We start from the raw sequence: 25093 nt of genomic DNA on the forward strand, positions 1-25093 counted from the left end.
CTGTGTCTGCTTCAATTAATTATATCCTACCATTTATTGAAGTGACTCAAATAAGTTAGGAGGATTTTTTTCTGTCTTACCCAAAAAATAGGAATTCCCTTGCATCACAAATTCATGGTACTGAAGATAAGAAAAAATGCCAAATTTGGAGTTGTTTGTTTACATTGATAAATATTCTAGGCACTTTGAAGTGCTTAAACTGTTGAAATAGATGTTTTGGAATCTATTTCTACAAATGAAAGCCTAATTAACTCAAAAGAACAAATTCACAATTAAATAATGGACACAACTAGCAAAGCCTAAATCTAGCTGGAAGTGCGATCAGGTGTCAACATGTATCAGCTAAAAAAGAAGTTCCACAAGCTGACCTTAATATGTGTGACTATCAGGTTTTCACTGCAGAAATAGGTATTTTTCAACATCCTTTTCTGAGCAGAAATCATGTCATTTATATGCAAATCAGACTATATTCTGCAGCTGTTTCATCTGTGCTGAAGCCATGGGAATTATTTGCACTTAATAAAGCCTCATAAATAGGTTTTGCCTCTAAATGGGTGGGGGAAGCAGCAAATATATCTTAGCCATTTGCAGTTACAAACATCTTTTTATTTTGAAAGTTATGTGCATCCTTTCATAGGAAGTTTCACAGTTATAAAGGAAATGTTGCTTCATTTATATAAACAAAGTACCCCTACAGCTTCAAACCAAAATGTTTTGCATTTTTCTCTATGCACAGCTATCTAACATGTAGAAATTTCCATGTAGCATCAATCAGAAGGACAGTCTGTATTGTCATTACATGCTAGCTCTATGTAATATATGTTAAATACAGGAAAAAATTCCTTGCTATATTACTTAGACACTTTTATTATATTTGGAAAGAACATATACCTTCTTTATACAAAGGATGTCCACCCAGTATAATCTGCATTTCTACAAAATGTGTACCATTTTCACATGCCACCAATCAGATGTGCCCCTCAAGTCCTGGCACATGGAAACTATTAAAAAAACTGCAGGAGGACATTCCACAAGACCAGAATGAAAGTGTAGTGGTTTAGCATGGTAGGTAGTAATACTAAAGTAAACTGGGAAACAGCTCTCCCTAATTGGTATAAACTGTCTGCATTGAGACCTCTTGTTAAAAACTGGAGTGCAAGGTAACAGTGGCATGGCTTTTCCGGTCACTTTCCAGCCACAGGGGAGAGCAACAGTGATCAGCACTATTTAAAGTCAGGAGAGAAAAGCCCCACAGCCCCTATCACTTAGGAGGATGCAGTCCTTACTCCAGATCATGCCATCTGAAACACCTGTCAAGAGCACACTGAGACCAAGAGTTACAAGACTGGGAGAAAAGTAAGGGCTAGGGCAGATGCAATCTTATCCCATACAGGTTTAAACAACAAATACACAAACATGACTCAAGTGGGGTGACCCCAAGCTGAAGAGTGGCAGCCAACACATCACTGCCCTTTTTCTATCTGATTTTGTCAAGCTGAATTTCACCACTGCAAACTGTCAACACACTGTGTGCCTCAGTTTATTCTCATGTAAGTCTCCAATAAATTTAATGTGGTGTTAGTCCTCTGCATGGAGTGAGTTTTGCTGTGACTAGTGTCTCCTCTTAGATGGGATCCTTAGAAAGGACCCATCAACTCATGGATCACATTTCCAGGGTGTAATTTAAAGATTCTGTCAACAAAACAATTGACATGATACTGCACTCTTGCAGAAGGGGTGACATAAAGAGATAAGGGAAGACACCCTTCCTTTTCCTGGTACCCCACCTGGAGTACTGTGTCCAGTTCTGGAGCCCCTATTACAAGAGGGATATGGACATGCTGGAATGTGTCCAGAGAAGGGCTACGAGGATGATCAGAGGGCTGGAGCACCTCTCCTATGAGGACAGACTGAAGGAGTTGGGGCTGTTCAGTCTGGAGAAGAGAAGGCTCTGAGGTGACCTAATTGTGGCCTTCCAGTATCTGAAGGAAGGCTGGGGAGGGACTTCTCAGGATCTCAGGTAGTGATAGGACTAGGGGGAATGGAATGAAGCTAGAGGTGGGGAGATTCAGGCTGGATGTGAGGAGGAGGTTCTTCACCATGAGAGTGGTGAAACCCTGGAATGGGTTGTCCAGGGAGGTGGTTGAGGCCCCCTTCCTGGAGGTGTTTAAGACCAGGCTGAATGAGGCTCTGGCCAGCCTGATGTAGTGTGGGGTGTCCCTGCCCATGGCAGGGGGGTTGGAACTAGATGATCCTTGTGGTCCCTTCCAACCCTGACTGATACTATGATAATGATGCCTTACAGAGGTTCCATTTGTGCTCTACAAAATGACTGATTTAAACTATTTTTCAGGTGCATTTTGGCTCCATACCATGACTTGTGTTCACTCTTTATTATTTCGGTGACTGCCTTTAAGAGCACCAACTTTTTGTACCTCATGTAGTTATTGTGTGAAGGCACATCTAAGTAAAACTACACTCAAATAACAAGAGTCTCGCTTCTCACAACTGCTGTTATTATTTTAATAATTAATGGGTTAAACATTATGGTCTTCAAATCCATGGGTAAAGACTACATAACTAAAATGATTATGGGACGTGCTGCATACAATTAAAATGCTGCCACAATGCATCTACAATATTCTATATGCTACAAACGTACTTTATACACCAATGTGTCTGGCAACATGTATAAACACTATACTTATTTTTCTACTAACAGTTTTCGAGGATCATGTTTTTGAGTGCATATTGCATTTTCTTCAGGCACAGATACGGCTGACCTCAGTTTGTATTTTGAAACCAATATATGTGATAGGACAAGGAAGAATATAAGGAAGTTGAAGTTAAATTAAAAGCAGGTATGAGCATGTATTTTATTACAGAGAATCAGACAAGATAGACAGTAAAATCTGACTTCTTGTCACGTTGAATTTTCTTTCACTACTCCATTATGAAAAATAGTATTTTTATAATGTAAATTTTATAGAATCATCCTCAGACTAAAGTCTGTGGCATTCTGCTGTATCTCCTAAAAATTACTCGTACAATTCCAATGATTCAAATTGAAGCTGCTCATGTAATGTTATAAACTCTATGCAGAATTAAACCCAAGGATTCTTTTAGACTTCAGCAACATTTTTACGTGTTTCAGTCTGCATTTTATCTACTGGTAGTAGCTTATTGAAATTACCTGACATTACATTGTTGAATTTAATTAGGCTGTTTTATCATCTGGGCAGCACCTAAAAGGAAACTGCAAGCAGCTGCATTAGTGGAGCACAGCCATCTTTTGGTGTACTGAAATAAGACTATTCTACTTAGAAAAGCTGGATAAAAGAACTCAGGGGTCTCATGCACAAGAAAGGCAAAATTCAGTGAGGCTGGCTGTGAACTCACAGCACAACAGCTTCTCCATGCTAAGTGTATGTGGTCACTTTCATCATACTTAATTTGCTGACTTCCACCAGAGAGCAATTCACCTCACTTGCAATCTGAATCATCTCATGACAGTGTCTGCCTCTTTCTAGTGACTAAACAGGCAGTCCAGGTAAATCAGCGCGTGGCTGAAGAGAGAGGAGGCAGCTTGAGGAGCACAGCTCTGGGAGTTAGCAGCCTTGTCCTAGGTGATCCTGCTTTGTCACGGGGGTTGGACTTGATGTCTGGAGGTCCCTTCCAACCCCTAACATTCTGTGATTCAGGACATTGATTTCTTGTGAAAAAGAGAGAAGAAACTATCTCATAAACAATCTGCAAAAGTCTTGAACGTACTGAGATGCATTTGCTCTCATGTATTCTGATGATGGATCACAGAAAAGTGGAAAAACACCTACAGTATAGAAATGGGAGCAAAAAACATATTTAAAAGGTATTTCCTTCGTACAGAGAAATATATGCATATTGTATTCATTTTTATGAACATCTAAGCACAATCAACTTCCACTATAGCTGCCATCTCACAATTCCAAACCTTTAGAAGAAGCTTCATGCAGACTACTGGGAAAAAGTGCAGCACCTGCCATCAGAGGCATCTCCAGTTTGCAGGTAAGGCCTGAGTAATCAGCAGATGAGTGAGGTTTTGGAAAGATTAAAGCTGTATAATTACAACATTATATAAATTATGTAATCATGATGTTGTCTTAATTGTTTCCTACCTCTTGTATTTTCCACGTTTGAGGTTCAGTTTCATGTTGCTGTGTAAAAGCTTTTGTCAAACGTCAAGAAAAGTGAGGAAAAGCTCAATTAGTTGTTGGCAGCTAAAACCCTAAGGAAAGGCAGAATACAAAGGCAACTAAAGAATACTATGTAAAATATGAGCTATAAATTGTGGTGGGGAAGTGCCTGTTTGAAACAGCAGGGAGGAAGTCAGGTGCTTAACCAGCAAGTATCATTTGAGATGCCATATAGAACCTGGAACATCTACATGTGGGATATTCATGCTTTTCTGGCACGGTAGATGGAGCCAAGGGGAGATTCTCTGGGCTGTGGTGGCTTGAAGTTTCCCCCCAGCATTAACTAAATTTTTAAACCATAGCCTAAAACCACCACACTGGGGCCACCTAAAATGACATTTGGCACATCAAGTCCAACCTATTATCCAACACCATCTAATCAACTAAACCATGGCACGAAGTATCACAGTATCACCAAGGTTGGAAGAGACCTCACAGATCACACAGTCTCAAACAATTCCAGTGATGGTGACTCCACCACCTCCCTGGGCAGCCCATTCCAATGGCCAATCACTCTTTCTATGAAGAACTTCTTCCTAACACCCAGCCTAAACCTCCCCTGGCACAGCTTGAGACTGTGTCCTCTTGTTCTGGTGCTGGTTACCTGGGAGAAGAGACCAACCCCCCACCTGGCTACAACCTCCCTTCAGGTATTTGTAGACAGCAATAAGGTCTCCTCTGAGCCTCCTCTTGTCCAGGTTAAGCAACCCCAGCTCCCTCAGCCTCTCCTCATAGGGCTTCTGCTCCAGACCCCTCCCCAGCTTTGTTGCCCTTCTCTGGACACACTGCAGCAATTCAACATCTTTCCTAAACTGAGGGGCCCAGAACTGGACACAGGACTCAAGGTGTGGCCTAACCAGTGCTGAGTACAGGGGCAGAATGACTTCCCTGCTCCTGCTGGCCATGCTGTTCCTGATACAGGCCAGGATGCCATTGGCCTTCTTGGCCAGCTGGGCACACTGCTGGCTCATGTTCAGCCTACTATCAACCAGCACCCCCAGGTCCCTTTCTGCCTGGCCACTCTCCAGCTACTCTGACCCCAGCCTGTAGCACTGCATGGGATTGCTGTGGCCAATGTGCAGAACCTGGCACTTAGATGTGTTAAATCTCACACCATTGGACTCTGTCCATTTGCCCAGCCTGTCAAGGTCCCTTTGCAGAGCTCTCCTACCCTCTAACAGATCAACACCTGTCCCCAGCTTGGTATCATCTGCAAATTTACTGTTGATGGGACTCAATCCCTTTGTCCACATCATCAATAAAGATAGTGAACAGGATGGGGCCCAGCACTGATCCCTGGGGGACACCACTAATGACTGGCTGCCAGCTGGATGTGGCACCATTAACCACCAGAATATAAATGTAAAGTTTAAGGAAACACTGGAGTCAAGTAAAATGTTATTAGCTGGAAAAATACACCCACATTAATGCAGCAAGACATAGTTGCATTTGGTGGCACTACAACCACTGCTGAAAGAACAGACAGACCAGATTCCTTTTGTGATTTTTTAACATTTTTATTCCACAAATTTTGAATAATTAACAGTAAAAAATAAAGTTCTCTTGGATTTTAGGCAATATAATTAATTTTTCTAACTACTGAACTTGCAAGGTCTACTGTTCAGATACTAGAGCTAGAAGAAGACATCCAAATCCAACGCTTGGTTGCCTAATCTTTACTAGGACATATAACCGCCCATTTTATGACCTCAGGTGTCAAAGTGAACAGCAAAGCACAATCTTAGACTATTATTTATAAACATTTTGTAACTGGTTTGTTGAGAGCCTGTAAACTCATTTGCTTTAAAGAAGTTGCACTTTTCTATTAACAAGTTGATAGTGCTGTCAAAAGGAATAAATTACCATGTCATTGCATTTAATTGTAAATCTGATTATTTTACAGAACCAGTACTTTGAAAAATTGAGCATTAGAGAAGCAGAGACACAAAAACAAAAAGCATTAATAAATTTCTGAGGAGAGACTCTTTCGTTCATTTAAAAAGTACTTGTGAGCAAGGCATGTAATAAACAGCTTCCTTTGTCTTATGTAATTTTTACTTCATCTATAAAAGCACCCTGAGAACTATTCTCCTTTAAAACATTCCAAAGTTTTCCTTTGCAAGCCTGCAAACAGCCAGGTCAAGAAACAAATATCAATTATTCACTGAAATAATATATAGCTAGAACCCATTAATTCAATGTTCTTATTAATAGACTCTGTGCAGCAATTCAGCTGTTATCAAACAGGTAAGCAAAAGAAACTAAATTCTTTTAAATGGATTTGAAGGCTTTGCTCTGTAACAATGACTGAAACATTTTTCTGCAGGACTTACAATGTATTTTGTTCATCTGTTTTACAAAATATCATCAAATATTCCAAGGAAGGGATTGACATCATTGATTTCATCATCAAGATACCTAATAAAGATGAAGCAACAGCAACAAAAAAAATATTGAGTAAATCAAAACCTGATGAATCAGGAACAGTGCACAAAGTACAGTCAAAAGATACATGACAATCCAAAAAAACTCCCTTCCCTTCTAAGAAAAGTTAGCTGCTGCTGTTACTGTGAAAAGTCATTGTTTAAAGTTGAAAATTAACACATTGCTTAAAGGTCTGTCTTCCATGAGGAACCAAGCACTGAACATTGAGTCAACAGAATAAAATAAAAAACCCCAAACCACAAACCCACAGCTTTTTCCTACCTTGGATTCACTTCTTTCTCATGCTCTTTAGTGAGAATAAAAAAATCCTCTTTCCTAGTGAATTTAGAAGAGTCTGAGATGATTTTTGAGACTGAAGAACACTGTACGCTTTCCAGCTCTTGTGACAGATTTGAACAGTTGTTTTCTTGAAAACTGAACTGCAATATAAATGTCATAAAGTGTGTATGGTTAAAATAACTAACCAAAAGAGAAACTGTCAGTGTGTTGCAGTATGTAGAACAGATATTTATACTGGTATTACGGTATTTTACAAGGACCAAGCACATGCTAAATATAATATTATACTAGATGACTTGCAGAATCACAATCAAACTGAGTAAATAGTTTTGAAGCCATACTATATATAAAGTAAACTGAAGTCCTACTTCTGTGTATTGTGAATATCACACTGAACATAGGATGTACATGTTTGGACAGCAAAGAAAGGTTCAGAAACTGAGTATGTTCAAACTGATTCGTAAGTTAGGTATAGTGAATGTATTTACATGTGCAATACTCTAATTACAGGAAATTCTGTTATCAAAGTATTTTTACTCACCATATTTATGTTTCCATTCTGTAAATTGACTTTCGATATGCTATTAACCACAGGAGTAGCTGAGTTCTGAATATTGGTCTCATCTTGCAATGTGCATGAACTGAAAATATTAGGTTAATACTGAAGTATTTTCACAGAAGAGCAAAATTATTTATTTTTCAGATCAGGAATTTCTATTTATTTCCCTCCACAGTTAAATAAAGAAAAATAAATTCAAATTATTCCACAATTCATACATTTTAAAAGTTGAAATTTCACTCACCTATGAGTGAATAACTTTCTATACGTTATACAGATACATGTGAAATACAAACAATATTCTTAACCAAATAAAACTGTAAGAACTTATACAATGCTTACTTTTTTGAAATGTCATTTGCAGATTTGCATCTTACATACTGGCAAAGTGGTTCGCACTCATCTGCAATTTCAAGGTAGACATTTCAGAGTTCCACATAAGAATGAAAGTTGTAAAAATCCCTTGTAAATATCTTACATAATAGTTTGAAAATTATTCAAATGTCTTAATATGTGAGATATTTCTTCTGTGGGGCTTGGGCTAATGTAAAGAGAAGCAGACATAAGCAGTCTGGTAAAATGACAAATACATAATTGCAGGCCATCCCAGAAAATTTTAATTATGACTCAGTCTCTTATCCCAAGTAACTGGCGACAAGAGAAGAGGAAATGGCCTGAAGTTGCATCAAGGGGCAAAAAATTTCCTTCCTAAAAAGGCTGGTCTGGAACCAGCTGGCCAGGGTACTGGTTGAGTCACCATCCCTGGAAGTATTTAAAATACATATACATATGGTGCTTAGTGACATGGTTTAGTAGTGATTTGGCAGCACTGGGTTAATGGTTGGACTGGATGATCTTAAAGATCTTTTCCAATCAAAACAATTCTCAGCTCTCTCTCTTAGGAAGAAGTTCTATACAGAAAGAGTGATTGCGCTATGGAATGGGTTGCCCGGGGAGGTGGTGGAGTCGCCGTCATTGAAGGTGTTCAGAAGGAGACCTGATGGGGTGCTTGGTGCCATGGGTTAGCTGTTTGGGTGGGTTGGATTGGTTGATGGGTTGGACACGATGATCTTGAAGGTCTCTTCCAACCTGGTTTGGTTTATTCTAAAGGTTTTATTCTCTCCCATCTGTATTAGCTATGTCTCAATACAGGTCACATTAAAAGGTCGAGTAATAGACCTGTCAGTCTAATCAATTAAGCAAAAGTTTCAAGTAGTTCCACTTACAGCATACTATAATAAATTGTTACAAAATAATTTGTGCATAGGAAACAAATTTTTAAAAATAACTGTACCTAATTCTCTAGTGGCAAAGTTGCTAGCAAATACTAGTTTGTCATCATCAATATCATCCCAAACATCACTATTCAATTCAAAGTCCACATCCAAAGCATCTGAAATGCAAGATCTGCTGTTATCCATCAAGTTATGTATTAAAGACTTGCAACATTTTTTTATGCCATTGTCTCTTGGCTCTTCTCACAAACATTGAACATTTTCAAGAGAAAGCTGTAATACATTTGAAATGGACAAGTACAAATTAAACTCTTCTATTTTTACAACCAGTTCAGAAAGAACTGTCACAAGTGCACTTTTTCCTCAGCCTTATTTTAAGAAAAGTTATCCTCATTATAGATTCTAGAAAAATTAACCTTCTAAACATCACTGCAATTTCATTCTTTCCCTGAAGGACTTCTTGATCCAAAATGTAGCACTTTTAATTCAGTCCTTCCTTCTCTCCAAAGTTTACCAAAACACTCTGAATGCTGGCTTTCTCTCATACAGATAATGCCTAAGATCTACCCATGATAAATGCATTTTTAAGCATTGTTGTTAAAGATCTTAATTAAAATGTGATAGTTAATGTTTTTAAATAGTTTTTTTTCAGGGTGCCAAGAAAACTTACTGTGTTTTTTTTTCTTACTCTCCTTCATTCTATTATCTTTTCATCACCAATCCAATTCACTCTAAGTTTTTTCTTCTCTCTTCTGCTGGAATCTTTATTCTGTTATCATAGCCCTAATGTGCCTAGGAAACCCTGATCCAGGTATCTCTTGCAACAGAGAGGGAAGCAGGACAGACTCACATCAAAAATCCTGTTCCACAGATATAGGCAACACCAGGAAGATACTGGTATTGTGGTTTTGGATGCATGCAGTCAGTATGGTGCATTATTGTACAGACACATGGACGTCAAATAAATTAGAGGTTTAGGTTACTCAAATTTCACAGTATATTATTAATTACCAGATTACAGATGCAGTTAACACTACCAAAAAAAAAAAAAAAAAAGTATATGAACCTTACTTTATTACAACTAACTTGTTTTGTGCATTTTTTTAAAATGCAGATGTTCCAATCAACATTACCTTTTCCAATCAGTTACCTTTTCTGCTACTATTCAGTGGACATGGGTTTTAGTCAGCAATATCTACTACATCCCCTTGATCCTGAATGATTTGCCTCAAGATGTCCTCAAGCACAGATGAGAGCTCTTTCCATGATTTCATTCTTTTAACACAATCATATCATAAACTGAGTCCCCATCTCCCCAGTTAACTGATGATGTTCCTATGAAACAGTCTTCCATTTTAAGACTAAATAACAGCCATAGCAGGTAAATCAGTATGTCAGGAAAATACAAAGCAGTAAAGGAACAGGATAAGAATCCCACTGTCAGTGTTAAATAAAAATGAAACTATCCAGCATAGGCACCACCAATTAGGCAGTACGAACTAAAAAACAATAAAATGAAAAAAAAAATCAATCCATTTCAACACAGTGTTTCTTATATGTCTGAGTCTGACCTAAATATCGGAGCTGCTACTTATTAGCTAAATTAGTCAAAGCTCGATTCGCATCAGTTTACTCTCATCAAATGCACTAGCGAAAGGCAAGCAGTGAAGAGAACATCACAGTTATATACTGATGAAGACTAATCATTTAACACCAAATGAAAAAAAAAATTCTAGCCTTCCCAGCAAAATCAAACCAGGATTTTTTTTCCCCAGTAGTAGTTACGACTCAGTTACTGAATGACATTTCGTCAACTACCAGAACAAAAGCTCATGTTTCACTGACTTCTTCCAGCAAAAAGAAGATACAGATATAGGGGTAAAATACCTCTTGTATTACAAGGTACACTTGAGATGCTTAGACCTACATTATAAATTCTTACCAATACCAGAAAGAAAGCCAATTAAGGCCACTGTATTTCTCCATACATTCAGTATTTTAAAATGCCATACTGTTTGCTGTAGTTATTCAAGGAATTTTCAGTTTACAAGTATAGTCAAAACTGGAAATAATAATTTTGAACATAAGCAGTAACTTACTACTCTTTGCATAATTCCAGGATTGCAGTTGTTTCTGAGATACTTCTATGCTATTACCATTATCCATCTGGTTCATTGAAGGTGATGAAGATGCTGAAGACAACTGTTCATTACTAGACCTATTAAAACAATAAATCAGTGACTGTCAGTAAAACAGTTGCAGAAAGTTGCAAAAAATTTATGAAGGAAAGAATATGTTAAGTTGTAACAACTAAAAACTATCTCATACATATCATATCATATTGTTACTTATATTAACCAGTACCTTGCCAATGCTGGTAATGAAGATTTAGGTGTAAAAACAAATTGCTTGAGGTCCACATTTTGAGCTTGATTTAACATCTGCATCTAAAGCAAGCAGATTCTGGTAACTAGAAGATATAAACTCTGAAAATTGTTGTTAACAATCTTCATGACTATCATTAATAGTATGTATCAAGTTATATATGATCTTTAAAAATAGTTCTAAAGACGTATATAAAACCTTTCTGATGTCTGCTTATCTAACGTAATCAGTTACAAATGTTTGAATTACATTCTTCTAAGTGGGGTTATTCAAGTACCCTGGCAAAGTTAGATTGTTGATCACTAATTCTTAACTGTATTTGAGGGATATGATTTAGTGCCGATCTGGAATGCTGAATTAATGACTGGGCTTGATGATCTTAAGGGTCTCTTCCAACCAAAACAATTCAATTAGCTACAGACTAAATAATTATTTGAAACAACCTAATAAAACTGTGAAGAGGAAATAAAACATTTCAGTATCTGAAATGCCATTTTTCCTGCAGAAAGAACTAGTGCAATACTGCATTCAAAGGGATAAAGTGTAAGCCATGAAATCTTCCAGAGGTTAAAACTAACTTATAAACAAGTGGATCTCTCTCAAACAAGTGGGTCTACCTGTTAAGGCAAAAAGATCTTTCAGTAGCATTACTCTGATAATACAACTGTTTTCATTCAGATCATATTTTGCCAAAACCAAGTCACAGTACATTACCTTCCAATGCCTCTGTACCTCACCCACCACAATCTATCAAATACCATAGAAGTAAAAAAAAAAAAAAGGTACATGCACAGAAGTGGATCATTTTTTGAAGCATCCCAGCAGTAGGAGACCATCTCAATGATTCCCGAACCTTTGATTTTTCCATTCCACACAGAAAAGACAAACGTGAATGTTCACAGTTATAAAAACTATGCAAACAATATATACAAATACATAAGAGATTGAAATGAATCTATTCAATAGCTGACTTCATTCAAATGAACCTTTAGCCGTTTTACTGGGGGTACACATAAGCTTGAGTTCCTGCTCCTTAAATCAGCTAGGTACAAAGAAAAATTTGAATCTCTGTTCATCTCTGACTTTGGAGGTACTCCAGTTTTACCTGAGGAAAGGAATTAAAATAATGGTTAGTTTAGAAAAGACAAGACTTAATTCTTTCCAGATCAATAGAAACTTTGGCACTAAGCATAGTATTTTCTGTTAAAAGATTCTAAAAGATTTAACATGCTAATATCTATATAAAAGTGTAATAAGCTTGAATTGCTCTTAAAACATATGCTAGACGTTGTGGGAAATACTAATATGTATTCGCTCTAAGAGTATTAATGACAAAGCTTTTTATTACTGCTTTTATGACTGTATCATAACAACAACTCAGGCCTGACTCTTGCTTACATTGCTTCTGTATGTGTAGCTGTTGGTATAAACAAAGCTATTTTAAGTTACATTTGTCTAAAAGTAACAGAAATAGTAGATTTAATGAAACTCACAGCAGTCATGTCCACACACATCTTTATTTTTACAGCGGTGGTTGCATTCTCTGTTTCCATATTTCTTGTAAGTAATCTCCTGTTTAGATCTGCTTTCTAGATAAACAGAACACGGAAACACATTGGGGTTTTATTTCATAGGTATTGTTAAGAGACTACTACACATGGCAAAAATGGGCTAGAAGTAGCCTGGGTCACTAAATTTTTGTGGCCTTTGACAAAGCTTTGGGCTGCTCAAACAATGTAATTGGAAAGCAATTCATCAATGTTACTTAAAAACAGAGGCAATATCACATTTCCAAATTCAAACCGTCATGCTAGATACAAAACACCTATAATTTTTCTTTCACATGCAAAGAATTGCTCTGCAGTACTTGACAAGTGGTAGCAGCAGCACTGTATTTTTATTATACTTGAGAAGGAAGTATTGGTAAAGATCTAGCTCTCCACTGAAAGCAAAATTCTTTGCAAAAAGCTTTGCTATTAGTCAGATCTTGTGATCTGTTTACCTGTATCTGCTTTTGCTGCTGGCAGACTTTGTGATGGGCCATAATACAGATCACGTGAAGACTCAGCTTTCAGTTTTTGATTTGTAACCACTTGATTTCCCACTGCCTTTGGTGTTAAGTAAAAGGCGGTATATGCTTGCTGTATATCAAGGCCAACTTTGAAAGAAAGACAAAAATACTTAAAAAAAATACTTTACATTTCTATAAACTGTTTCTAAGCAGATTACCTTCAGTTTTCTGAAGCATTTAAGAAAGTATTACAGGAGTATGACCAGCTTTGTATTGGCAAAGGGTAAAATGAGTATGTTGGTAGATGTTTTTCAAGTTGAATGACGATAATGGTTCTAGTTTTAATTAAACCAAAATTCATGTGAGACTATAAGAGACATCACTTGTAAAAAGGGTATTTTTGTATTTTACTCAGCAAGTATTGCTAGAAAACCAGACAGGCTTTTAAAACATGAAATTTCTTTCAAATCTGAAACAGAAGCAGACTTATATATAAATAGAGATGAGGAAGACCTGATTTTAGTGTAACTTGTTACCAATGTTACCAGTCTGAGAGAAAGTAACTGTTGTGTTGAGGTTTACTGAACTGAGTACAATGTGTAAACAGAAAAGCAGTAATAAAAGGACAATTTTTTCTTCATCTCTTTTCGTTAGAAAAACCTTCCTTTTTCCTGAGGTTTAGCCATAGGAATACTGATTATTCCAAGCCTGACTAATGTCACAGCTTCCATGATAAACATTGAGTATTGAAGCTATCAATTAATCTAGCACATGGCAATCTTTACAGGCAGGGCATGATGACAGAATTTAATACAGCCAGTCTATTTTTAAACTGTATACCAAAGTATGTAACTAGGACTGTTAGGTAATACTCAACACAGTAAAAACCATATAATAGAATTTTGTTTGCAGATAAAGTAATTTGTATATATATTTGGCTTGATATAAAGTGTATTAACAATGTATTCAAAATTATTATGCTTTTTTTTTTTTAATTAAAAGCATACTAATCAACCTACCATAATCAGAACTAATTAAATTTACACTAATATCCTCTGATTTAACAGCTCTTTTCACTTCAATTTTCTTTATCCAATTTCCAGTTTTCAGCAGCACAGAATCCCTATAATGTATCAGTAAAGTTTTGTTAGATATGGAAAATGAAACAACACTGTACACTATGGCATCTGTAACTAAGTGAAGAGCCTTTATTTGGTCTTAGTTCTTGGATTTTATTTGGTAAGTGGCTTAAGAATAACCTTCCAATAATATAAAATTTATGGCCATAAGAGAGCCAGGATCCTGCAGATTAGTTTCTGTTCTTCCAAAACCATCAGACTTCATGAAGAATTCCCATAAAGGTCACACAGCTGGAAAGAAAAAAATTCTTTTCTTTTTTCCCCCCATTTGCTCTAAGCATATCTTAGCCAACTGGAGAATTCAGTTCCATCTCCAAGTCAACAACAATTTCAACAATATAATTAAAAGAAATAGAGATAAGTAAGAGTAAGTAACAACTTGAGAATGTATCTTTTTAATAGGTATTTTACTTGTTTTACATGGAAATTATGATGTGTTCCATAATATGACATCAGTGTTGTACAGTTACACATCTTCCCTGTACTGACAAGTACAAAACACTGGTATGTTTGGGGGGGTTTAATCAATCTTGTGCAGCATTTTAAAATGACAAAAGTGACTAGAAAATGCAGTACCATTTGGTATCAGAATTGCAAAACCTGAAAAAGTCCCAGGAAGGACTGAAAGCCAACACTTTTGGAAAATGTAATGCATTTAAAAAATAAACAAAACAAAACACAACACACAAAAACCAACCAACCAAACAAAAACCCCAACAGATTATACATACGTAATTTTCTGATTAAAAATGACTTGGTTGTCAGCATCTCCTATGACCAATGTAACATAGTGAAAGTCGGTTGCTGTTCTTTTTGTCTGTAGCTGCTCATAGTTTGTTAACTTGACTGTTACTAAGATTTCAGCCAATGTATCACTGTATTTTGGGAGCTAGGAGAAAATGATATAAAAGACAACATAACTGTGTAAATATACAAAGTATTGTCAATACAAACACAAAAGTCCTATTCAAGTAATAGGAGGTACAGTTTTTCTTTGTTGCTCTGAAACACTGTTACACAGTACTAACTTGCCCATAGCTGAATATCCTAAATTTAATTATGTTCTACATTAAGTCATTGAAAAAAATTCTGTTCAATTGAAAAAGATGCAAGAAGAAAGCTAGGTCTACATTGGCATACTCTACATATATAACTGTTAAATCTTTCTTCTGAGAATAACTTTAAAAATATTCATCTGGCATTATGACAAATGAAAAATTAAAATAGAACAGGTCATTCTAACAACAGTTAATTCACACACTTATTGTTTGTCATGTCAAAGATGTCTTCATTTGTACCAACTTCATGAAACACTTTAATGCTATTTTTCATATTTTGCATTTCAGAAAGGCAGATTGGCTGTGACCTGTTTAAAGACACAATGCATTACCAGAACCTCAAAGCTCTTGATAGCACATGGAATCACACGCTTCCTTTGAAAGGGCACTAGCTATGTTAATATAGAAAAATTTACTGTTTCTCTATATTCCTAAGTGCAATGTAGAACATGCAGAAGTCAATGCTTCTTCAGTAAGTTTTACATAGATGTTTTGCTGTCTCAAGTTAATGTTCAAGACAGAAGAGACCTCTCAGACTAGCACAAAATTCTAGAATGTGGAATATACTAGTTTGCATCTGTAATGTTGAATGCAATTACCAAGACAGAGAGAAGCTAACGTATTACAGGGACTGTCTATTCCAAAGCTCACCCTTGAGGCTTAAGGGTTTGGCTATACACGTGAAGGTGGAAGGACATCACAATACCATGCAATCTATCAGTAAGGCTCAAAATTCAAGTTCGTATTTACTCTTTCGTTTAATAATACCAGCATAAAAACACAAAATAAATAGAAAAGCATTTACCTGTTCAATATCAAGCTCGTATTTTGGGAGGTGCAAAACAGATTCTTTTATCTGGTTTCCAAAAGGAGGATGCCTGTTTAAAATCTGGAAAGATTTGATTTCATTTCTGATACATTCAGCTGATCATAGGTGCCAACAGAATCCAAGGAATCAAAGTCACCAATGTAATTATGCTATCAACAAAAGCCCTTATCACTCCGAGTTCTCTAATGTCCGTGATGCCCAGAATAGCAATCTAAGCTAAAGAAAATTCCAGTATCTTTTCACATTGCTACCCCTTCTGTTCAGGTAACAGCCAGTGAACTGAAAAAACCCTGACTACTCAGGTTTTATATTAGATGACCCTTCTATGTTGCACTGCATTTAATCAAACAAAGCAAATTACAGAAAACTGCAAAAGAGTGCAGAAAAGAGAAACCAAATTCCTAAAGCCAAAACAGAAAGATCCAGGTAGGATTGGTTTGCTTTAAAAATCCATTATATCTTCTAGAACACTGGAAAAAAAAATTCCTCAGAAAAGAAGTCAAGAGCCAAAGAACTTGTCCTGGAGTACAATCTAACTTCCCTAAAGTAAGTGTTTTATAGATGAATCAGAGGAATTTTACTCTATGACTGTCTTTAACTAAAAGTAGCAATAATGGAAATTCAGGGCATTAAGAGAAACAGGCACTTGGTACCATGGTTTAGTCAATTAGATGGTGTTGGGTGATAGGTTGGACTTGATGATCTTGAAAGTCTTTTCCAACCTGGTTAATTCTATTCTAATATTCCCTATTATTGTTTAATAACACTTCCATAGGGAAATACTTCCCTTTGTTTCAAATCACTTTAATGATTATACATACTTAAGCAATTGCTTTCTGAAACCAGCCAAGTCAGTGAAATCGTACATGTTCTGTTTGTTGGAACAAAACATCATACCCATTTTCAAGGAAAAACAGGCGTAGTCACATTTTTAAAATTCACTAATATAAATTAATAAACCACTTACTTTTGCTGACAATAGTATAAGAGATGTAGATTAATCACACTGCTTGTAATGGATGGATACAGGATTAATATACAGTATTTTCCTTAGTATATTTATCTGAGTACAAAATAACAAATTACCAATTCAAGTTCCCTTGCATTGGTATCTTCTATTTTTTTAAATGATGTCAGCCCAGCGTTTACCATAGCATTTGACAGTGATACACCTGTGAAGAATTTAAGGTTTATGCTGTTATACACAATCACTAATTTTAAATTATTCTCAAGTGCAGAAATAATTTTATAGTATGAGTCCCAGCATTTTGCCCAGCAAATCACTAAATTTCAGTTGATTAAATACCTTACTATTTTTCAATTTTACTTATCTGTAAAGATGAGAAGAAAGGCAATAAATATGAAAACATTCAATATTTCAATACTGACATTTAGTTACATTTTCTAGAATACAGCAGATTTTAGATCACTTTCTACAAGAGTCAAGAAATGTGTTCTGCATATCTATGATGAAAAAAGTCCATCACACAAGCATTCTTCATCTCAGAACATCTTCCCTTTTCGAGGAAGAGTTTCACATATGACCTCATTCCTCTTTGTGATTCTCTGCTCTTTCAAAATTCCAGTCAGATTGGGAGTCATCATAGCATATAAAAAGGCATTTCTCCTACCTGGAACTACAGTCTACTACAGCAACTGCACTAATTTTAGTTGAAATACAGTAACAAATACTTAGAATGCATTCTGGCTTCATTACTCTCTAATATGCAGATCTCTACTGTATTGCTCTGTACAGAGCAGATAATGTCTTTAAAGAGAACACTGCAGTGAATTCTGAAAGCATAGAGGTGTAAGACCAGACATCAAAGCAGGAAGCTATACTAGATACCAGTACCTCAAACAATTTTAATTAAATTTTTGTAATAGAGAGGACTCCAAAACTTCTGAAATCTTTTTTGAATAATTATGGCAAGTCTATACTTCTAGCTAGAAGCTCATCAACTACCAGGAAACAATGATAGGAAGATTATCAGAAACTTGTGATCCTTGTGTATAAGAACCTCATACACAATACATTTATTTCTCTTTCATGATTCCTGTCCATGTCAATGCAAATTAAAAGGCTTTCATGCATATGAGCAACAGGATCTACAGTGGCAGCTATCTGGAAAGAAAGGCATAGCTCACTCAGAGATACTCAATCACACAAATGTGGAATATACCTAAGATAGAGAGATGAACACTAACAGAAGAAGAACAATTCTGAAATACTTTGAAAGCTGAAGAAAATTATTGAACTGATAACTTTTATCGTGGCAGACTGCTCTGATAGGTGTGGTACTCGATGGAAAATGAGTAATTAAGAAAGTAATTAAGTACATATGAGCACATACTCGAGAAATTAGCAGGGTAATTATGAGTTTTGATTTTTCATCAGATTACAGTTTGAGTTTTTTACCAGTACTTACCAATTTTTTCCAATTGTTTAGACACATGTAGTGAATTTTCCCAAAGTCTGCACCTGAAACACTTTGCTAAAATCAAAGAGTTTAATAAAGCAGAAAAGTTGTTCTTACATGATGCCAGATAGTCAGACAACCCTGTGAAAAAAAAAAATAATTGACTAGTATTGATCAACTAAAACTTAGCTTATTATTACATGCACTCAAAAAGGATTAAATTTTACCATACATCTAGTAACTCTTAAGCCGTTTCTAAATATTCTGCCGGTATCTTGTGTCAAAGTAAAGTCTTGAACAGGAATGCATCCTAGCTGAGCCTGAATAAGACTGGAAAAATTTTTTTTGGTATGTAAGCCATATTGTAAGCAAAGTATAACAATATAGAAGTTTATACTGGAAAACGAAAGAATATTCATTATAGAAAAAATAAAACCAAGATCTGGTCCTCAATGAAGTGATACAAATTCAGCAGAGACTTCAACAGACATGAAACAAGAGCTTTTCAATAAAAACTAACGCCACAATATAATATTTACCAGTTTATTTTCATTTCTCTTGTTTTTATCTTCCCCTCCATTGGAAACCTATGCACAAAAATAGATGTCTTTTCTGATATTTGTTTATTGCAAAAAAGATTATTTTCCTTTCTCAACAGATTTGATTTGTATACCTGATACTTATTTTGTCCTTGTCTTTATTCAAATTGTTCAGTATTTTCTTTTCATTTGTTCTTAACTTGACATCCAGAAATTCTGCACAGCTGGAGATCATTGTAATCTGTAACAATTATTTTATTGTTGTTTTTTTTTCTTTGCATTTTTTTCTACCACTTCTTCCAGCTTTTTAATTGCTTTAAAAAAAGTGTTATTGTCTCAACACTGTAAGCACGAAAAGATGATCAATCACTTCTTTCTAATACTAACCAACTTATTTTCATCTTCCTATAAAGGCTATTATATAGGAAAAGAGGAAGACTACGCTTTCAGCTTTTAATTACTATTTCACTTCAAAGTATCCACAAATCAACCACACAGCTAACACTTTATGACATACAAGGCAGATATAGTTTTTGCTGTTAGTTGCTTTAGTTTCTTCTTACTTTAGTAACAAAGATTGCTATAGGAGGACAGGCATTCAAATTTTTCATGGCAAGTCTGTCCTACCACAATATTTGCTTGGAAACAAAATGTCTTTTGAGATTAAACAGCAATAGCATGTTATCTGAGAGACGGAAAATATTTAAAACAGGGAGACAGTAACATTTATTTAAAAATTAGGTCTGCTCTCCATGCAACCAATTTTTGCAATAACCACCCCCCCTACTGAGTCACAAAACATTGCAGTATTTAATACATTAACATAACAGGTTCATCAACTTGATATTTTCATAGGCAATACTAGTGAGGGCAGAGTTTGAAATAGAAAGATCTCAGAGTATAAAGGCTCAAAAGTAAAACTTTATATCTAAGCAAAGTCTGAGCTCTTTAAAAGAAACAAACCCATCAGCTTCTTGTCTTTGATTTTTAAAATGAACTGAACATATGTAAATTTTCTTTAAAAAGTTACATTACCAATTCATTTAAAGTCTCTGTTCCCTTAACTGTGAAAAATTGTTTCACTGTATCAAATGCTATGTAATACCACGCCATTAATCTTCCAGTCTCTGTAAAAGAAGAATATACCTTAAAAACTAAGACTGTCAAGTATTTTTTAGTGTTTTTTAAGTCAGAATAATTTATTTTTTTTTAATTACATGGCTTAGTGAGAGTTACCAGCACTGACTCAGTATGTTATTGCCCCCAGAAGTCTGATGGGTATTACTGACTCCATCCTAGAGTGGCAGAAAGAAATGTGCCAGTTACAGTTTTCTCCAGTGGAGATGAATTCACACTAATATACCAGACTGTGAACTGTGGTTGCTGAGAAGCCAGCCACCTCTAGCAGAGGACTGTTGAGAAGAGCAGATAAAACCTGTCCTTCATTGCACTGTGTCACATCCCTATGCTAATGTTCTGTAATTTTCTCCTAATATGCAACAAAATTTCGAGCAACAAAAGAAAACCTATTCATAGAGTAACATTAAGAGAATAAACTTCAATGACGGATTAAAGAAACCTGTTCATACATTCTAGTCAATCTCTGAGATACTATGCTACATTTGGTTACTCTGATTAATGGATTATAGGAACACTTGTGAGCATTTGTTGTTCACTACTATCTCAAAACTTCTGAAATTAATTTATTTATAAAAAGCATTACCTGTTGGTTTAAAATTGTTTGCTTCATTCATCCTGATCAAATCAAAAGATGATAAATCATTTAAGTTCTTCAAACACAGCTCTGTCAACAGTGTGAAAATATATCCTTTTTTAGTACATGCAGAAAAACCTATCTATGTGCAAACCAGAAACATCATCAAATTGCAATGAGTGTGTACTCAAGTAATTCCACTGAACTCAAGTAAAGGTTTTAGAATATGATCCTGCTTCTACTAAAGTTGGTTGTTAATTTCTGCCTGGGGAAAGCTCATTCAAAAGATACTTGATAAAGGAGAATTTGACTCTTTCTTCAGCAAGGTACCACAGAAAAAGACACTAGATGCACAGAATGTAGGCTGCCATATTCAGTTCTGAATTTGAGTTTGGAGATCCCATAGTATTTATACAAAAGGTTTCCACAACAGTGTTAACACTTAAATGGTACCAGGCTCCCTTCCAGATAGTTAAGTTCCCAATGGTCTGGAATTATGCTGGATGTGAGAACTTTCACTGAAGAGAGAAAACTGCATTTGTATATTTGCTGGATTCCATTTACAACCTTAGCAAGCAGTCTTTTACTAACATACTTGTTTTGTATCTAGTACAAAATTTACATGGAAATAAATACTATTAAAAGAGAGTTATGCGTTATTTTCACATTTAAAGGTGAGAAGCACCGACTCCCAAACTGTTTAGTCAGATGTATGTTTGCTGATGGAATTGTAAATAACTTAAAAAGCAGTACTTAAATAAATCAGCAGTTGGGTTTTGTTTGAGTCTGGTAGAAAGACCATGGTGCTGCCTCATTCTCAAATTACTGGCCCTTAAAGACCACATGCCATTTCTTAATTAGGTATCTGCATTCTCTTGGTTCTTTGCTATTGTATTATGCATATACTATTCATATAAAATTTTTTTAAAATAAATTTGGAATTAAACATGCAAAATAATTCTTAAGAGGATCTACTGAATCTGTACATCTCAGATATGACTGATATTTTATGCAGTGTTCAGTGCACAGAAATCTTTGACAGACTCCAAGTTTTCCCTTGACACTCCTGAGCAAAATGAGTAGTTCAATCCATAAAAGGCCAAATTTCAGGTAACAAGCAAACAAACTAGAATGCACATCTCCAATGCAAAATATCATGGTCGTAGTGGAATTGTCAGATCATACCAGTAGAGATGTCTGAATAGCAGACATACATAACATGAATATTGTGACTCACCTGTACATGAATACAGAACTTAAGATTTGCTCCTATCTTCCAGTTCATTAAGTCCATCACAGCACAAAATCTACCATACTCTGGAGTTCTCTAAAATTCATCTTCGCACATTAATTATGGATTTTTTAATTGCTAATGTAAAAATATCCATCATAAAAAAAAGTGCTGTCTCTCTCCACCTGCTCTTTATTATTGCTGCCTAATATGCTATAATAATGCAATTTTCAACTGTTTCTGAATGAGGTGATGATGTTTACATTTTACATCCTTTGTTCAAAAGGCTAAACTTATAATACAGGGAAGATGACAACTTCTGAAAAGGGCTTTTTTGAAAGTATAGGAACAGAAATTAATGAAAGCAAATACCATTCATAGGAAAAATAAGAATGGCAGGCAATCAAAATTAAAGTGTTCTGCTCTGTATTTCTGAGTATGTATCTGGAGATGAAGTACCAGAAAAAATTCTCTACTACTCAAGATGTACTGATAGCATTTCAAAAGGATTAATAATAAAAATCAACAGCACAATATTGCAAAATACATTTGTTCTGGGAATGGATCTATCAAAATGAATGGAGATATATAATACACGTGGACGAACCAGCACTAAAACTGAGGGGGGAAAAAAAAAGGCTTAAAAGCCACTTACCTTGTAATTTTGCCTCAATTCCCATTTTATCCAATCCAGATGAAAAACCTTTATGAAAAGACAAAAGGTCTTTTAACCTAATACAATGATAACTTCCTCCTCAATATCATCACCCATCTAAACTGATTTGCTGATTTTTGGGATCCCAACATGAAAAGGTTGTAAATATTTATTATACTAGGAATAAGTCAAAAGCATTACATAGAGTAAGCATTTGACTATCAGAAAGTTAGAACAGATGTGCAAAAGTAAAAGCTGCAGATATGCCCCTAGGTAAAATATCAGAGGTCCTATATGTTGCAGAAGTGTCAGTGAGCAGCTTCACAAGTACAGTTTTTCCCTATGTTAGTACACCTAGTACTTGAATGAGTGTTCCAATGTTCCAGTCCCATCTATAAATCCTTAAAAAAATGTCTCCAGCAAGTGCCCAGTTATTTCATAACCACATGTAGAGTAACTGCCCACTAACAATGACATGGTCAGGGCTGAAAATGGAGAGGCTGTTCTGAACAAGACAAACTGAAGACAAAAGCATTAAGGTTGACATTTTGGTTTAGAAGAACTATGAAATATTACACAGTATCTTTTTTTCTTAGCAGCAGATTACATACCCAATGCTGAAAAGTACATTATGACATGGTCCAGTGTATCACATATCATTATGAAGCTGTAAAAGGCTTCCTTATATATTTTTTTTTTGTGTTATACATGCTGAAACTCCTATTAATTATATTAAAGCAACTGAAACTGTTCCGAAAAATGTTACAGGCATACTACATACCTTGTTTTCAATTCCTTAGGACACAACAGTTCATAATGAAACAGAAGAAACATGTAACAGGAATCTAACACATCCTAATGTTGTAACTGAGATGAATTATAAAAAAAACCCAAACAACAAACCATAATGAGATGGATTTTTTAAGGCTCTAATGTATAAGAATGTAGATCGTATCCATTCCAAAGCTACAGCGACATCTGTGACAGTATGTAGCACTATTTCTGCATTTAAGTGCTCGACAAGGTGTTTGTGCAAACTACCAAAAGGAAAAAAAAGTAAGTACATTTACAAGTGCTAAAACTCTTTTTTACAAACAAACACACAAGCCCACACAACAGAAAGCTGTCCCCCAAAAACCCACAAATTTTTTGGTTTTATTTTACTGTCAATCAGCAAAATCAACAGAAAACAGTAAATAATACATAAAGAATCAACAATGTAATTTATTTATCATGGCTTCATGTCCAGCAAGCAAAAAGAAAAAACCCTCTGTCAACTGCGACTTTTAACAACACTTTAGAAAAAAAGCTGCAACACAGTGTGGATGTTTTGAATATAGTGAAAAAATTAAACCTTATCAAAATCACATGAGCAACATTTCTTAGTCTACCCTGTAATGTCTTAACTTTCCTATGTATTTCTTGTTATACTCTGCTCACTTCAAGTATATTCTGTGGTCTGGTATTTTCCAGACTAAAAATGCAGAGTCACGCACTCTGGGTTCAAATCTTGCTTTCTGTCTTTGCAATATGTACTATTTCAGTTTCTTCAATTTTCCATCAGGAATCTACAACTATTGTGGGATCTTTTTATTCTGTTTCAGGCATGTTTTTAGTTGATAAAATACAGGCTGTTATCTTCTGACTAGATTGCTTTAATTTTCCTTGAATTTAAAAAATCTTGAATTTCCTTGAAATAAAAAAAAAAAAACCAAAACACCACCCCAAAACCCATCTGAGTTTTGTAGAAATAACAAAACATTGCTACTATCAATATAGTCATATAAAAAATACTGTTACCTGCTCTCTATTACATCAGCACCATTTAACATCTGTATATACCTCTCCCTTGTACTGGAACGAGTCATAATAACTGCTGTAGCTGTAGTATCAAACTGCAAAATAAAACCATAAACAAAACCTGCTCTCTAAATCTTAGCAAAACATTGCAAGCTGCATATGCATCACATATCTGTTGAAACCATTAAAGCTTTTTTCTTAAAATCCTTGTTGGAATGCCTGCTAAATGCCAAAGCCTTGCTAACTTAAAGGCAACTTCTAACTCATTTAGGTATCAAGCAGGACTCTGGACTCCAACCATTCCTGGCAGGCAAGTTAGTGCGCCAGCCTACGTATGACAATGTACCTGTGAGAGAGATGCATCAAGAAACACCACAAACATGAATTGTTACTGATGTCCTCACAAGATCCACAGCTAAGGAAAGGATTCCTAACCATAATCACCAAAAATAATTTACTGACAAATTCTTATTAGTAATCCCCAAGTAGTAGAAAAGTCTTGAATGAAGAGTCAGGCTTTTTAATTTTTAGTAGTCATAATTTCTCAACTCACCTCACTTAG

At 35.5% G+C, this 25093-nt stretch overlaps 1 protein-coding gene across 1 annotated transcript in view; it reads right to left on the reverse strand.

Annotated features, from left to right (window-relative positions):
- Positions 1–5761: 5761 nt before the first annotated feature.
- Positions 5762–25093, reverse strand: part of HFM1 (helicase for meiosis 1) — a 73280-nt gene continuing 53948 nt past the window's right edge. The window contains exons 23-45 of the mRNA XM_068141243.1: positions 24532–24626; positions 23635–23768; positions 22732–22779; positions 20855–20935; positions 20167–20258; positions 19266–19372; positions 19132–19179; positions 18825–18922; positions 18602–18733; positions 17259–17344; positions 16149–16232; positions 15017–15174; positions 14166–14269; positions 13138–13293; positions 12629–12724; positions 12122–12240; positions 11115–11197; positions 10850–10968; positions 8810–8908; positions 7858–7918; positions 7498–7597; positions 6939–7096; positions 5762–6650 (exon numbers count right to left, since the gene is read on the reverse strand). Coding sequence (XP_067997344.1) covers positions 6587–6650; positions 6939–7096; positions 7498–7597; positions 7858–7918; positions 8810–8908; positions 10850–10968; positions 11115–11197; positions 12122–12240; positions 12629–12724; positions 13138–13293; positions 14166–14269; positions 15017–15174; positions 16149–16232; positions 17259–17344; positions 18602–18733; positions 18825–18922; positions 19132–19179; positions 19266–19372; positions 20167–20258; positions 20855–20935; positions 22732–22779; positions 23635–23768; positions 24532–24626 — 2322 coding nt within the window. The 3' untranslated portion in view covers positions 5762–6586. The remainder of the gene's footprint in view (positions 6651–6938; positions 7097–7497; positions 7598–7857; positions 7919–8809; positions 8909–10849; positions 10969–11114; positions 11198–12121; positions 12241–12628; positions 12725–13137; positions 13294–14165; positions 14270–15016; positions 15175–16148; positions 16233–17258; positions 17345–18601; positions 18734–18824; positions 18923–19131; positions 19180–19265; positions 19373–20166; positions 20259–20854; positions 20936–22731; positions 22780–23634; positions 23769–24531; positions 24627–25093) is intronic.

The sequence above is a fragment of the Melanerpes formicivorus genome, unplaced genomic scaffold, assembly GCF_026170545.1.
Source record: "Melanerpes formicivorus ecotype bairdi unplaced genomic scaffold, bMelFor1.0.p_v2 SCAF_7, whole genome shotgun sequence".
NCBI lineage: Eukaryota > Metazoa > Chordata > Aves > Piciformes > Picidae > Melanerpes > Melanerpes formicivorus.